The sequence below is a fragment of the Mirounga angustirostris genome, unplaced genomic scaffold (assembly GCF_029215605.1).
Source record: "Mirounga angustirostris isolate CCGP_5_RB_7025 unplaced genomic scaffold, mMirAng1.0.hap1 SCAF_6, whole genome shotgun sequence".
Taxonomy (NCBI): Eukaryota; Metazoa; Chordata; class Mammalia; order Carnivora; family Phocidae; genus Mirounga; species Mirounga angustirostris.
This window is the reverse complement of record NW_026991714.1, coordinates 24,930,023-24,946,538: the sequence shown is the minus strand read 5'-3', so window position 1 is coordinate 24,946,538 and position 16,516 is coordinate 24,930,023. Positions and strand designations below refer to the sequence as shown.

Genomic DNA, 16,516 nt, shown 5'->3' with positions numbered 1-16,516 from the left:
TAAGTATTAATTACTCCTTTTGACTTTTGAGACAAGACATGCCTTTCTTGTCACCAACAACAGTGATAGTCACTGTTAGTTTCTAAAGAATTCATTCAGGAAGCAGTTTCCCCCCAAGTCAGGCTGGATTGGGAGCTGACAGGTCAAAGGTGATCAACTATATGTCAGTGTGTTTGCTTGAGAATGTTATAAGAAGTACACAGAGCACACATCTGGGTTATAAAAGCCCTTTTATAAAGCCATTTTTAAACAAAACAAAAAAAAAGTTTACAAAAGAAAAAAAGATACAGAAAAAGAATAACTTGCTTCATATGTCCCAAAAAGAGAAAAAAATAAAGGGGACAATGCCAACATGCTCAACAATAAAGGGTTCTTTTTCTTACTTTTTTTTAATACAAAATACAAGCAAAGGATACACATACTCAAAACAGAGCTCAGGAGCAGACACGCAGTCCTGGAGACCCTTCAATAAAAGAAAGCAGGAGTTTGTTTTTTCTTTGTCTATGCAGATACATACAGAGACTGGGATATGTAAAAATTAAGTATCACAAAAGACCATCACACAAGTCTACCAACGCATGTTGCATCTATAATTCACGAACATGGTCAACAAAATCATGTTCACTTCAACCTCATTTCATTTAAATTAAAAAAGAAATCTTTTAAATAAAGTGGTTACATTCAAACTTTAACTTCCTTAGTACCACGCTGCAGAAGTCAGCACCGTGGTGGTATGGCAAGGATGCTCAACCGCCTGGTGTCTGATCATGTATCTAGCAACACTGTAGTAGTAAGAAAGGGATGCCCCCCGTCTCAGCCCATGGACTAATTAAATACATTTAAACAGGTTCCTCTCTATAATCCTTCCTGCTCAGAACATAGATTAAGAACTAAAATCAAGGAAGACTGGGAGTTTTAGAGCTGGCAAAAACGAAGTCTGAAAGATGAATCAAGGCAAACAATTACTGAGAACTTGGCTGCTGCTTAACCTGGCAAGTCTTCAAGTCTTTCCTTAAATCTTGCAGGAATTAGGTGTATAAGGTTTGTTGCAACATGTTCATGGTAAACAAACTCTACTTAGAGCTCTTATTTACAAATCTTGTAACAAATACTTCTGGAGGAAAAGAAGAAGTCACTAATTTCCCGAAGACAAAAGTTTACTTGCCAGACATATACAAACACACACTCACACACACACCCACACAATACTTCGGGGGGTTTTATACATGGTATTTAGGGCATAAGCTGAGTACTATACCCCTACACCCCATTGAAAAAGGAACAACCAAAAAAAAAAAAATCCCAATTTTACCCTCCCCCCATAAATCTAGAAAACCCTCCCTTCACCCCTGATGTACAAAGTGTATGCACAATGGTGGCATTCCACCAGCCAGACAAAGCATGCTCAGACAGATGTCACCAGCTCAGTCCCTCCATTGGCATGGCAACAGGCAGGTTTACGGGACTTTTCCCAATAGTGGTTAATACACAGTCAGCACCACTGTGAATTTTGTGAATTAGGCTTCGAAAAAAAGTGTAATTTAGGGATTTGGAATTCAAAGAGTCATTTTGTATCAAGTTTATCCCAAGATGAAGGGAAAATGGGTTGCAGATGGAAACTTGGCTATAGATAGCTTGATGTCCCAATATTCAAACTAAGTCCCTTTTCCAATAAACCCAGCTCTATGCACAGAGAAAAGACAATTTTCTGACCCCAAGAGCAAACAGCTTGTTTTATTTTCCCTATCCCACGGCAGGAAATGTTTATTACTTGTTCTGCTTAAGTATCTGTCTGAATGCCATTAAAGAGCAGAGCCCAGGTTTTGTCCTTTCCAAACTCCTAAGGTGATAGTTTCTTCACAGTGCAGCTACGGGTGACGCAGGAACAGAAAGAACTCGTCAAATCCAAACCCCCACTCTTCGGAACAGCAACAATGGCCACATGATCTTTTATAAAGCTTTCCCTGTTGCTCCTGGTAAATTCTGCCCTTGCCTTCCTACTACTCTCAAAGCATCCCCTAAACTGGTTTAAAGAAAAGCACCTCTTTCTCCCAACCAGTTCTCTAAAATCCACTTGTTACTTGTATGTTCATGGATAAAAGAAGAAACGTTTAAAGAAAAAAAAAAAGCATCTAGTTCAGTCTAGCTGACCATATCCACGAGTGTCAACCTTTACTGGATTATAACCTCAAAGTCCACTCTTGATTCATTACCTAAAAGAAAATGCTCTTTCAACAAGTGCCAAGGGTAAGTATGAACTGAGGATTGAAATGGAGGCAAACCAGTTACTGTGGGGGGAAAAAAACCAGTATGCAAGCTCCTTCCTGGGAAATCAACTGTTCTTCTTCCAGAGGAAACACTGTTACCTCCCTAAAGGAGGGCACACCCCTTAATTTCCCTTCATGGACTCCACAGGGAGTGGGGCTATGAAAGGGAGAGATGCTTCAGAAAGCAGGACAAACCTCCTGTCACTGAAATTAACGTGTACCCTGTGGGCCGCTCCTGGGACTCCATCTGAGGTGGGGAGGGCTAAAAGCAGCAGGAAGTTACAGATTTAAGAAGATGCAAGCTACCCATTTCTAGCTGTGGACGTTGGGGAGGGAAGTCTGGAAATACAGCATCGTAAGAACCAGAATGTAGTGTCAGTCAGCATTAGCTGCCTAGATCCATGTTCCAGAGGTAAACCTAACAGAGCTAAGAGAAATCAGGTACCACAAACAAGCACCTTCCGAGTGAATGTCTCACTTCCTGAGCACTGCAAACAAGACCGTGAACGACGCTCTTGCCCCTTCGCCACAGGCACGCTAGGGGGAAAAATGGGATCGAGTCAAGGGTGGTGCCAAAGGCCACTGTCAGCTTCTAGCTTGTAGCCTGGTCCTGACGTCGCTACAGAGCCTGACTATGGAGCACCTATTTCCAGTTGAGACACCACAGTTGTCCTGCTATATGCATGCATGATTTGAGGGGAAGTCTAGAGTGTCTTAAATCATCATTAAAAAGTGGAGAAAACAAAGGTCTTTCAGAGCCTGTCTCATTTGGGGACACAAATCCTTTTGTCTAGTCCATTAGAAATATATAAGACATTTTTCAATCTCATGAATTAATTTTTAAAAGAGGGATCGCAACCAAATGCACACAAGTCACCTAGAAGACAGGATTACCTCTAAAGAATGAGCGTATATCACAGAGATGTTAGTGCAGATTAATATATTAAAGAGACCGTGTTACATAAAATACTGAGGCTAAAGTTTTAAAAGACCCCCCCATCTTCACGAAACATAATCTAAGAAAAGTCCAAATGTTACTAGGAATGTAGGACTTATAAACCCCTAAAAACAGAAGTGCATGGTGGAAACACTGAGAAGTCTTTTACTAGATGAACACGAACCTTCTTGTTAAAATTGGATACCCGAACCAACCCACTAAAGCGAACAGAATAATCTTTATCACCCTCTTACAAAGTTCACCATTCTAAAGTTAACCATCATGAAAGGTAATAACCCAACTGCAACTTACGTTCAAGTTTTGCATTTTTGGCCAAGTACTAAAATCTCCAAATTCATTCTCTAACACGCGCCACGCACAACAGTGAAATGACTCTGCCATTGGGTGTTATTTTAAAAATTCACAGAGTAAGGATAGTCTTTAAAGTGTCTTAAAAATCAGAGTAAAAACATTCCTTAAATAACCTTTTGTCCTAGGAACATCTGCAAGAAAGCCATGTTGTCTGAGAGAAAAACATGCGCTAACTTAAAAGACAGAAAGAAAACTGCGTAAGATACTGAAGCAGCACCCCTACATAAAGGCAGAGGTTAAATTTCACTATTTTTTTTTTCAACTTATTAGCACACTAAGACCCCTAACCCTTGCTCCCATGAGCTCATGGTATCAGGATGTGGAGGATCAAACCTACAGAACGATCTCCTGACTACTTTCATAAGGCATGGAAAGTCTGTTCTCGGTGGCATACGGGCTCCTAACCACATGGTCTCCCTAGCCCTGAGCCCCTGAAACTTCGGCTTTAAGCAACGTGAGCAGTAAGCAGGGGCACCGGGAGAAAGACAAAAGCAAACTAAACGGTGTGGGAGCAGCATTTACCATACTCCCAGTCAAGCACAGAATGTGAAGTGAAGAAGAGAGCCAGGAGAAATCATGTCTTAGAGCACAACTTGCAGGCTCTGGGGATGGGGTATGCAGTGGTATCCTGGGCAGGAGCAGGAAGCCGAGAGATGCACTTCATGTGTCTAAAAGAAATGGGAAGATAGGTATGTGAAAAGACAAATGTTCTATCCCCAAATAAAAACAGAGCATGGTTCATGGGATCTGAATGCACATTTTTGGCATAAAAGAATTTCAATTTTCTATTTTCATAAAGGAAAAATCTCAAGTCTTTGTGATTGAGTTTCACATTAATTGGTACTTTATTTGCTTAAAACCTAAACATTGTCAGTTAAGAAGAAATCCACTCTGGTGTATAGATCTTGCCATTTAAATTCTAAGGTTCTTTTTTTCTTTTTTGATCCTTGGTAAAATTTTATCCAAGAAACAGAATAGATACATATATATTTAAAAACATGAACCATTAGAGAATGAAATAGGAAATCAAGAGTGATTTAAGTTTTGGCGGCCCTTGCCTTTTTTTTTTGTTGTTCTTTTAAAGTTCCTGAAAAGACTGTAGCAGGATAAAAGGATCACTGGCTCCGGGTCTCTTTGAGATAACAAGTGATGAAATTAAAAAACAACAACAACAAAGAAACAAAGAAACAAAAAAAAAAAACCACACCCTCAAACAAGGTCAGGTAACAGCATTCCCTGCCTTGCCCCCAAGGTAAAAAACATGAATACTTGTAGTAACAATCCAGAATTCATCTTTATGTCCTACCTGCCCCATCAGTGGAAGTTTAACATCATGATTTTTTTAGACATCTATACTTATGTATATACACATATAAACTTGTATTAGATGACAACTGATTTTTTTAAGTCCAGGTAGAGAAAGAAGCAATCATTTTTAACTAACACCCTTCTACGTTTGATTACGGTTCAACTTGCTATCATTTAGCAAAAAGCAAAATTTCCATAGTGTTCATCTCAAATCTTATTGCTTTACAACTGTGGTATTCCTTCCATTAAAAATAAAAAGGTGAAGCAGTCAATCCAGTGATTACTTTGACATGGCTTTCATTGGGAAGGGGTGGGAAAGAGGGGTGATGGCAAAGAGAGGACCAATAGACAAAAAGGTAAATTAAACTTACAATGGTTTTCTTAAAAAAAAAAAGAGAGCGAATGTTATTTTCAAGAAAAGGAAAAAAAGCATCGAAAGCCCATGAGTCAAGCCATAACCAAAACCATGTTCTATCTTAAGTAGGTTTTCTTTTTTTCCCCCTTTTTCTTTTTTCTTTTTTTTTTCTTTTTTTAATAAAATCTCTCCCCAAACCATCATCACTTTTTAATCCTCCCCAGACTGGGCTTCATCTTCAGACCCTTCGTCCCCTGATTTCTCAGGTGGAGGACTTGCAGAGGGCTTCTTTTCTGGAGGGCTTTCTGGTTCCTCGTCTTCTTCTTTGGGAGAAGGAGTCTTTTCCTTTGATGCCTTTGAAGCTGTGGGGCGACCCACCTTCCCTTTGCCTTTCACAGGGCTTGGCGTCACTGGAAGAAGAAAAATACCAATGTAGGGAAGGGAAGAGAAGAAAAGATCTTTAAATAAAAATCGGCTATAAAACAAAACTTTATTACATCTATAAAGACTACACCCCAGGGCGCCTGGGTGGCTCAGTTGGTTAAGCGACTGCCTTCGTTTCAGGTCATGATCCCGGAGTCCTGGGATCGAGTCCCACATCGGGCTCCCGGCTCAGCAGGGAGCCTGCTTCTCCCTCAGACCCTCTCCCCTCTCATGCTGTTTCTCTCTCTCTCTTTCTCTCAAATAAATAAATAAATAAAATCTTAAAAAAAAAAAAAAAAAAGACTACACCCCAACTGGCTAAAAATCAAGATGGGCACTGGTTCCCAATCACTCTTGCCAACACTATGGTGCTGCGTTAGCAGTAATGTTTATAATAAAGAAACAGGATACTACAGAAACTGCATACTATCCTTAGTGGTTTGTGAACACAAGTTGTTTATGATAAAAGTTATGTTTAAAAAGCAGGTCAAAAAGAATGGATACAACGTGAGTAGAAACAGAAGTCACCGAATTTTTAAAAAATTTTTTTCTGGGGGGCGCCTGGGTGGCTCGGTCGTTAAGCGTCTGCCTTCGGCTCAGGTCATGATCCCGGGGTCCTGGGATCGAGCCCCGCGTCGGGCTCCCTGCTCAGCAGGAAGCCTGCTTCTCTCTCTCCCACTCCCCCTGCTTGTGTTTCCTCTCTCACTGTCTCTGTCAAATAATAAAATCTTTAAAAAAAAAAAAATTTTTTTCTGGGGCACCTGGGTGGCTCAGTCGTTAAGTGTCTGCCTTCGGCTCAGGTCACGGTCCCAGGGTCCTAGGATCGAGCCCCCGCATCGGGCTCCCTGCTCAGCGGGAAGCCTGCTTCTCCCTCTCCCACTCCCCCTGCTTGTGTTCCCTCTCTCGCTGTGTCTCTGTCAAATAAATAAATAAAATCTTTAAAAAAAAATTTTTTTTTTTCTAAGGATGTGTCATTTATTTTTTTAACTAAACTCTACGCCCAACATGGGGCTTGAACTCATGACCGAGATCAAGAGTCGCATGCTCTACCACTGAGCCAGCTGGGTGCCCTCATCAAGGAACTTTTGACAATTCCATGATTCCTAGCAGTAAGAAGTGATGAGTAAAAAAAAATGTACAAATCACCAGTTCCAGCTGTCAGAAAAAAACCAAAGCAAATCTAGCTTTCTGATTTCACGACAAACGGGCTGTGACTAGGAGACTATCTGGCAGCAACCACACGGCGTCAAGAAAATGAATCCATGTTGCCAAGTGTGGTTTTATTCTGCGAGCACAAAGGATGGTGTAAGCATCAGACCGCAGGAATGAAATCTATGGTTACAGGTGTGCATTTTCACAATTTCATGTCTTTCCTAGCTGCTGGGGTTGTGATACGGGCAGGAAAGAGCGCAGGCACAGCTCCATTGCTGTCATGTTTCTCTGCGGCGCCGGCCAACGGGTCGCTGCAAACCTGCTGGAGGAGGCGGCAGCCGAGGGACCGGGCTGTGCTGCCAGACTCCTGCAGGGGCCACAGTCCTTACTAATAAATGAGTGATGCTTCCCGGTATGGAAGACCGGATCCTCGCAGAATTCTCTTATTCTCGTGAGGTATGTGGCCAATGCCGAGCCCTAATGAAGAATTTCTGTAGAGAAAGTTTATTGGTTCTTGAAATTTTTCAAAGCAGCCATTTAATTTTACTTGTAGACAACTCACCTGTGGCCTTTAGCCTGGGCTTGGGCATTTTCTTTTCTTTTCTCTCAGGTTTGGACTTCTTAACCATCTTTTTGTTTTTCTTTTTTGAACTGCCATAGTCACTATCATCATCGTCTTCCATTAGGAAGTCTTCATCGCTGCCGGAATCTTCTGAGAGGAAAGAAGAATTTCAACGTCCAACTTAACGTATACATCCTTCCAAGGGAATGAAGGGAGACAGCGCTAAGCATGAGGGGAGGATGGGATCTGGGAGTCAAACACTCTTGGATTCTGGTGGCAGCTGTGCCGCCAATCTGGCTGGAGTCATCACCAGCCCCACGTGTAGGGTGGGTTTAGCACACGTGAGCACACACACACACACACACACACGAGGGCTGCACCACTGACTTGTTTAAACAGTCGGTTGAAAACAGGAAGAGAGAAAACTTAATCTGAATAAAAACTGGAGCCATCGCATAACTTTTTTTTTTCCATCGGTAACTTTTGGTAGTTCCATCATTCCCCTATAGTACTGGGGAGACCAGGGAAATGAAACAGAACCAATTTAGTGTGTTTGGTCCAACTATGAATAAATGAAACGAGAAAGCTAAACACAAAGCAAAAATACATATAGTTTATTAATCTGAGTAACGTGTGAAACATCTAAAACCTGCTACTAACACTTTTTTTTTGTTGGGGGAGGAGGTCTACACCTTGGCTCCCAGGCCAAAATACAAATCCTAATCACAACACCCACCATGTAACTGTTTCTTTAACAACTGTTTGTTTAGTATTTGAGTTCAAATGATGGACACCATAATCGAGAGAATCTAAAATAACCAGTATCAAACAACAGCCATCTCTTCTAACAGCAAGTATCTAATTTAAGGGACTGGCTGTAACGTTTAGCAGCCACAACAATGCAGAAGTAATCAGGGTCACAAACTACAACTGCGGCCCCAGTAACAAGTCAGCTTCACGTACTCTCCTGGAACGGTGCCTCCTCCTCCTCCTCTTGCTCTTCTTCACTGCCCACATCTTCCATGAGCATCTCTCTCTGTTTAGAAGCTGCCTTAGAGGCTGCCTGCCGCTGCTGGCGCACATTTTTATGATCTTCTTTTTCATCTTCGCTGTCCTCTGTAAGATCAAAGTTACAATGCAGCCATCAAAGAGCTGTGTGCATTTATCTGACGGCTGAAAAGCCAGTATGAGATAGAACCTGCAGCTTTATTTCATTCAAACGGGGTACATCCTATCCTTAAAAATTCCTACAAAATATACAAAAGAGGAGCTAAAATTCAAAGAATGAACTTGAAAAAGATGATGTCCTCATTACTGCATAGAAAATAGCTTGGGCATGTAGTTTTAAGTAGTCATAAAGCTGAATTTAGGTGCGAATACATGCTTCCTGTAATGTATTTTAAACTTGTATCACTGCATCGCCCTAAAATTATCAATTACATTTCAATCTATGTTCACAGTTTTTAGAAACTAAAGTTAGAATTTTTTTTTAAGAGAGAGAGAACACAAGCGGGGATGGGGTGGGGTGGGTGGAGGGTTGGGGGGGAGGCGAGGAAGGGCAGAGAGGCAATCTAAAGCAGGCTCCACACAGACTCGGGGTTCCTGATCTCAAGACCCTGAGATCATGACCTAAGTTGAAAGCTTACGGAACTGAGCCACCCAGGTGCCCCTAGAAAAATATTTTTAAATAGAAGAGGGGAAGACTGTCTTCCAATGATATTATTCTAAGTTACAAAACCTATTTCATTTCAACTTAGGCAGTCAGATAACAGGCTAGAAAAGGAATGAAAGCAAACAGCTCAGTGGAGTGAATTCAGTGGAACTTTGTCTACCCTCCACATATTAGCTAACAGCAATCTCATTTAAAGGGAGATCCAGAAAGGCAAAAGCAGGGGAGTGTAGGTCAAAACTAAAGTGGCTGGGAGCAACACGGAATAAACCCTCAACACTGAGAAGAGTTAAATTCAGAAATATAAATACCAACAAGTAATCAGGATTTAACATTTTGCCATGGAGTCTCTATTAATTCTTTTGAGTTAAAATTCTTACCAAGAAAGCTTTCTCTGTGGCTACTGTTTCAAAGGACTACTTGCCAGTGAAACAGGTAAGGGTGAGACTATCCTTTGCTTGCTCTTCACCCCAGAGTTCATCACCGCCCCCCCCTTTTAGAGCTTTATGTCACTTAGTATTATATATGCTCTTTTTATTTTTAATATTTTATTTATTTGACCAAGAGAGACACAGTGAGAGAGGGAACACAAGCAGGGGGAGTGGGAGAGGGAGAAGCAGGCCCCCCGCCGAGCAGGGAGCCCGATGCGGGGCTCGATCCCAGGACCCTGGGATCATGACCTGAGCCCAAGGCAGACGCCTAACGACTGAGCCACCCAGGCGCCCCTATATATGCTCTTTTAAATCAATTTAGTTTGATGTCTGTTATTTGTTCATGTAAATGGTTTTCAATGTTAATTATGCAGGAGAATAATCTGTAAATATTTTTAAAAAACAAAGCCCCAATGTCCCACTGAAACCTACTGAATCAGAAATCCTGGGGTGGGACAGAGCAGGTAAGCCTGTTAACAAAAACCCTCACAGGAGACTGTAGTAAGCCACCAGCAAGGAGCTCTTCAAAGATGGAGACCTCTCTGTAATGCCAGTATTTACAACAGTGCCTGGCATTATTATAAAACCACTTATATGAAAATGTCCAATGAATAAAGATATAAATCAATCACCTAGTACATTAAAAACTGTTCATTACCTGCTGAGTGAGAATCATCCTTCTTGGTTTTCACATCTTTTTCTTCGGAGTCCTCACTAGAAAGGGAAGGAGGAGAAAGTTTTAAAAGTCTTAGATCAAAATCTAAGTGAACACAGATCCCCGGTGTCTCTGACAGGGAAGAACACTGAAGAACACCTCTTCTGTAGATGAAATACTCAAACAGATGCTGAGGCGTGAAACTGCTTCCATTATTTCCCTAACTTTACGGGGATGCTAATGAATAAGCACAATTGTATCGACTTTTGGAAAATACTGCTTCCAAAGACCCAAAGGAAAAAAAGAAGGTACCTCAACACGGGCTGAAAATTTCTCACCTGTGGATAAGGCCTGGTTCACAAGAACATTTAATTTTTTTTTAAAAGATCTTATTCATTTATTTGACAGAGAGAGAAAGAGAGAACACAAGCAGGGGGAGCGGCAGGCAGAGGGAGAGGGAGATGCAGACTCCCCGCTGAGCAGGGAGCCCGACGTGGGGCTCGATCCCAGGACCCCGAGATCATGACCTGAACCAAAGACAGACGCTTAACTGACTGAGCCACTCAGGCGCCCCTCAGAAGAACATTAATAAAAAAACAATTCTCCGTTGTCAAAGGCAGAGTATAAAAATACTAAAGTAAATTACATAATGTGTGAATGGTGCGAAAGTAGGCAAATAAATGGACAGCACCAAATATAGATGCAAAAACCACCTAGAACACAATTATTAAAGGAAACTGGAGTGCAGTTATATAGATTACAATATCTCTAAAAATTTATCTAAAGCAAAATGAAAATAAGTCAACAACTATCTCCTCGTATTTTTTGCCTCTAATATTTTTTCCTTCTTTTTTTTTTTTTTTAAATATTTTATTTATTTATTTGACAGAGAGAGACACACACACACACAGCCAGAGAGGGAACACAAGCAGGGGCAGAGGGAGAAGCAGGCTTCCTGCACAGCTGGGAGCCTGATGTGGGGCTCGATCCCAGGACCCTGGGATCATGACCTGAGCCGAAGGCAGATGCTTAACAACGGAGCCACCCAGGCGCCCTGCCTTTAATATTTCTAATACATCAGAAACATAAACACATAGACCTGCCTTGTATCATGGAGAAAATAAAAGTTCGCTCAAGATCACTGCGAAGTAAAATAATAAGAAGGTGCTTCTAAGTTCAATGGAAAAAAACAGTTTTTTTAAGTCACAAAGATGCACACTTTATGTCCTTACAAATCTTAGCTCAGGAATCTGGGTTCTAGTGTCCTGTCTGTCATTAATTAGTTGTATGATCTCAAGCAAATCACTTGTTACTCTCTTCAGTTCTAAAATTTTATGATTCAATGAGAAATTCCAATAAACAACAAAAAAACCCCACTCATACATAAAAACTGCCTTCATAGCTTTTTCAAACAGCAGGTCTTGTAAATCTCTTTTGGTATTTCTATAATCTAGACCACATTCAAATGACAAACTACTGAACCCAAGATTCCCAAACAAAGAGAAAAACCAAATACATTTCCTTACTAAGCAATCTGATCCAAGACTCACTGTAGTTCTGAAACCTGTGACTATTCTAAATGTTTTTATGCAAAATAAGCACTTAATTCACAAGTCACAATGACAAAGAACTATTACTTTTTCTAGTTCTTTTATTACTGGGTTTATAGAGACCATTACTCCTTGAGTCCCATTACAGTAAAGTCAAGTAAAAGCTGAACTTTTAAGTAGAGACCAACAGAAAACTCAAAACAACAATGGTCTGAGGAAATAAACTATACAAGGCAGTTAATACAAACGGCAATAAAAACTGTATTTCAACTGCTCCTGACACTTAGGAAAGAAAAATAAAACCAAATGATTAGAACAAGGAAAAGTTTAGGCTACATATTAATTATATTGATGAGACATTGTAATAGGTAGCAGGGGACAGAGAAATTCATTCCTAAGAGAAATATAAAATAAAAAATGAATATAATGAATCAAAGTTGGGCTGCTATATAAAACTGGATTAGAGATATACAGTACAACACCATGGAAGACCTGTCTCCCCACAGCAAAATTTTGTCTTATTTGTCCTCAAAACCATGTTTCTGAAATTCTCCAGGAAAGAAAATATTGGAGGTAAATATTGTTGTTTCTACAGATTTAGCATCCTGTGAATTCAGAATGGAAAGACTTCTGTGTGGGGCTTTATAAGATTTTAGTATTTGAAGGTAAGTATCTTGGAAGAACTGATAAGAAAAAATTTCATTTCTTTGAACTCTCCTACTTAACAGTATTATTTGGAAGTAGTATCACCTAATGGTTAAAACGTGGACTTTGGAGTTCAACAGACATGGTTCCAAAACCTGTTGGTCCATTTGCTGGATAACTTGGACAAGTCACTGAACCCTTCTCTAAGCTAGTATTACCCTAATAAAGGTGTTATGAGAATTAAATGATAATAAATATAAATTAGCACATAGTAGAGACTGGCAAAGAATCATAAACGGTAGCGATCATCATCATCACCTTTACCATCATTAAGAAGGTCTTAAAGTTACGCAACACTGAGTATGAGAGTGTGTAGATCTGTGATAGCAGAGGCAAAAATTACAGTGCTAGTCTCATGAAGCAATTATAGTTAAAATCACAACTCCTGTGAACTTGTTTATAAAACTAAAGGAAAGGGGAACAAAAACCCCCATGAATGATTAAGGTATCTGAACAAAGGAGAATGGATGATAGACAGTAAAACTCAGCAGGCTATACAACTTAAGATTCTATAAGCTTTAGTTATGATTCTGCCAGTGCTGGGTGACTGAATGGGAGAGATCACTCATTCTGCTATCACTACAATGAAAATGTCAATACTAACGTTAGGTAACAAATTACATACTTAAACAATCTCTCTGCTTATGTTCAGAGGTTTGAGGTAGTGACAAAGGTATTCTTGGAGATCACCTTGGATTCTAGCTTGAGTCCAAGCAAGCCTCGCGATCTTAAGAGGGTAACCTCTAGACTTAAGAAGCACTGCCTGAGATGGTAAGAAATATGCAAAACAACATGAAGTGGACAATAAGCACTTTCCCAAAGTAAACAGAGATTCCACCAATTTAGAGATCAGAGACCACCCTCACCTCCAGTGGGGCAGTGTAAGCAGGAACAGATTAATAATGCCTCTTACCTATCCTCCTGTGAGTTCTTTCCAGATCGCCTCTTATTTTTAGCTTCTCGAGGAGATGACCGAATTTTCTTAGCTGGAGGGCCTGAATCTCTTCCATAATCTTCATCTAAACAGAGCATTTTTCAAATTCAATGAACTATATTACGACTTTTACATGTAGAAATTATCACTGCTTATTTTTGGAGATAAATATCTCTCAAGCTATTTAAATGGTGAGGGGGCAGTATTTCCCAAATAATTTTCTTTCATTTTTAAAAAATAAATTGTTTCCAGGGAGCCTAGGTGGCTCAGTTGTTAAGCACCTGCCTTCGGCTCAGGTCATGATCCCAGGATCCTAGGATCGAGCCCCGCATCAGGCTCCTTGCTTGGCGGGAAGCCTGCTTCTCCCTCTCCCAAACCCCCTGCTTGTGTTCCCTCTCTCACTGTGTCTCTGTCAAATAAATAAAAAAAATCTTAAAAAAAAAAAATAGTTATCTAGCCCAGGCCCTTTTAGTCCTCATGTGTTTACTTTAATATGTCCATAGCCAAATATCTCTTACCATTTCATATCCTACCATTTAATTTCTTAAAGATACTGCCATGTTTCAACACCTTCCTATTTACATGAAAACTATTATAGTAGTAAAGCAATACAAGCATTTTAGAATGTAGAGAACCCACAATTCTACAATCCTAACACAATTACTGTTATCAAGTAAATTGCTTTTATTTATTTATTTTTTTAAAAAAGATTTTATTTATTTTTTTGACAGAGAGAGACACAGCAAGATCAGGAACACAAGCAGGGGGAGTGGGAGAGGGAGAAGCAGGCTTCCCGCTGAGCAGGGAGCCCAATGTGGGACTTGATCTCAGTACCCTGGGATCATGACCTGACCCGAAGGCAGACGCTTAACGACTGAGCCACCCAGGCGCCCAAGTAAATTGCTTTTAAGCTAAAGTATTAAATGCAGCATACTCTGACACTTGAAGAAAATATCTCTAACTTCTAAAGTCCTATAGAACTAAAGAAAATTACCCAATCTTAAAAATTGATTTTTTTTTTTTAAGACTTACTTATTTTAGAGAGCGAGTGCATGCATGTGAGCAGGAGGAGGGGCAGAGGAAGAGGGAGAGAATCTTCAAGCAGGCTCCATGCCCAGCGCAGAGCCCGACATGGGGCTCAATCCCACGACCCCAAGATCATGACCTGAGCCAAAATCAAGTGTCGGATGCTCAACCGACTGAGCCACTCAGGTGCCCCTGAAATTGATTATTTTTAAAACTGTTTACTACACCATTATATATAATAGTGGAGAGATCTGGAAATAGTCTGGAGCTTCAGCAATTTATTAAATGGTTGGACACATTATAAATTCCATTATGGGGCGCCTGGGTGGCTCAGTTGGTTAAGCGACTGCCTTCGGCTCAGGTCATGATCCTGGAGTCCCGGGATCGAGTCCCGCATCAGGCTCCCTGCTCGGCGGGGAGTCTGCTTCTCCCTCTGGCCCTCCCCCGTCTCATGCTCTCTCTATCTCATTCTCTCTCTCAAATAAATAAAATATTAAAAAAAATAATAATAAAATAAAATAAATAAATTCCATTATGGAATATCACACAACCATTAATAGGAGTTTCTCAAATAACTTTTTTTTTTTTTTTTGAGATTTTGTTTATTTATTTGACACAGAGAGAGCACAAACAGGGGTGAGTGGCAGGCAGGCAGAGGGACAGGGAGAAGCAGGCTCCCCACCAAGCAAGGAGCCCGATGTGGGGCTTGATCCCAGGACCCTGGGATCATGACCTGAGCCGAAGGCAGACGCTTAACCGACTGAGCCACCCAGGCGGCCCTCAAATAACTTTTTACAACAGGAGAAATATACTCATAAGTAGGAGTGGGATAGGAGGGGGACAGAACCCAAAATTCTATAGCAAGACTTCAACTACGTTTTTAAAAGGGACAAAAGACACAGGCTTTTTAAACAAAAAGGTTAAAATGGCCATTTGCTAGCCAAGGGACCTTGAATAATATCTCTGCCTCAATATCCTTATCGGTAAACAATAACAGTATTCCCCATTTTAATAGGAATGCTCTACTAAGGATTAAATGAATAAATGCAAATATTTAGCAGCACTTAATAAATGTTAGTATTTCTTTTGGGAGGTTGATTGTATGTTATTACTCTTCTTTACATTTCTGCATTTTCTAAGTTTTCCCAAATTGCACATATTACTTTTATAAGTAAAATTAGATTTTTAAAAAAAAGGAAGAATAGTAAATGCATCTGGAAAATAATGAGAATAAGGGCATATTCTAAAGAAACCTTTTATGGCTAAGATTTAATACATATTATTCAGGGACGCCTGGGTGGCTCAGTTGTTAAGCATCTGCCTTTGGCTCAGGTCATGATCCTAGGGTCGTGGGATTGAGTCCCACATCGGGCTCCCTATTCAGCAGGGAGCTTGCTTCTCCCTCTGCCTGCTTCTCCCTCTCTGCCTGCCGCTCCCCCTGCTTGTGCTGACAAATAAATAAAATATTTTTAAAAAAAGACATACTATTCATTCCATGATAAATTAGTTCACAATCCAAGATGTTCCACACAATACTCTAAGTTACTTTATTATGCAAAAAACTTAAACTAATATAAGGTACGTTTTACTGTGATTATAGCTGGGGACATTATCAACTAATAAATACTGCATCAGAATTACTGCACATTTAAACTATGGAATCCAAAACCGGTAAGAAAAAAATTAAGTATTTATTATTAATGACTTACTAAAAAAAGTTAAAATCCATGCAAGTTCAACTTTTGCTTTGGGTGACACAGATCTTGATATAATTTACAATTTACTGAAATCATGAAACTTACCAGCATCATCAGATTCCTGAAACTGGGAATAATCAACGACCTTTCTATTTCTGTAGAAAGAAGAGACTCTAATTAAGATCATAAAAATGTAGGACTTTTCTATGATATTAAAACACATGCTCCTATCTCATAAACAAAATTAGAACTAGCTCTGTGAAATTTTTCAGTAAGCCCCCACCTCAGCCAAAAAACCTTCACGTTGTTACAGAAAAGTCTAACTTAAACCAAAAGTATTTCAAACTACAATTCTCCTACTGCTCATCTCAATGAGAGCTCAAATACTATTCTCTCCCTCAAAACCTCCCACCTCCCAAAACACACTTAAACAGCAAAATGAGCCAAACTACCATATGAATTCATTAATGACA

At 40.1% G+C, this 16,516-nt stretch overlaps 1 protein-coding gene across 2 annotated transcripts in view; it reads right to left on the bottom strand.

The window, feature by feature from the left end:
• Positions 1 to 213: 213 nt before the first annotated feature.
• Positions 214 to 16,516, bottom strand: part of NUCKS1 (nuclear casein kinase and cyclin dependent kinase substrate 1) — a 33,407-nt gene continuing 17,104 nt past the window's right edge. Inside the window, exons 2-7 of one of the 2 annotated variants that reach the window (XM_045876948.3) lie at positions 16,149 to 16,198; positions 13,300 to 13,405; positions 10,135 to 10,190; positions 8,340 to 8,492; positions 7,377 to 7,523; positions 214 to 5,649 (exon numbers count right to left, since the gene is read on the bottom strand). In XM_045876948.3, the coding sequence (XP_045732904.1) occupies positions 5,450 to 5,649; positions 7,377 to 7,523; positions 8,340 to 8,492; positions 10,135 to 10,190; positions 13,300 to 13,405; positions 16,149 to 16,198 (712 nt within the window). In that variant the 3' untranslated portion in view covers positions 214 to 5,449. Of the gene's footprint in view, positions 5,650 to 7,376; positions 7,527 to 8,339; positions 8,493 to 10,134; positions 10,191 to 13,299; positions 13,406 to 16,148; positions 16,199 to 16,516 lie in introns of both variants that reach the window. The other variant, XM_045876947.3, reaches the window with a different exon arrangement.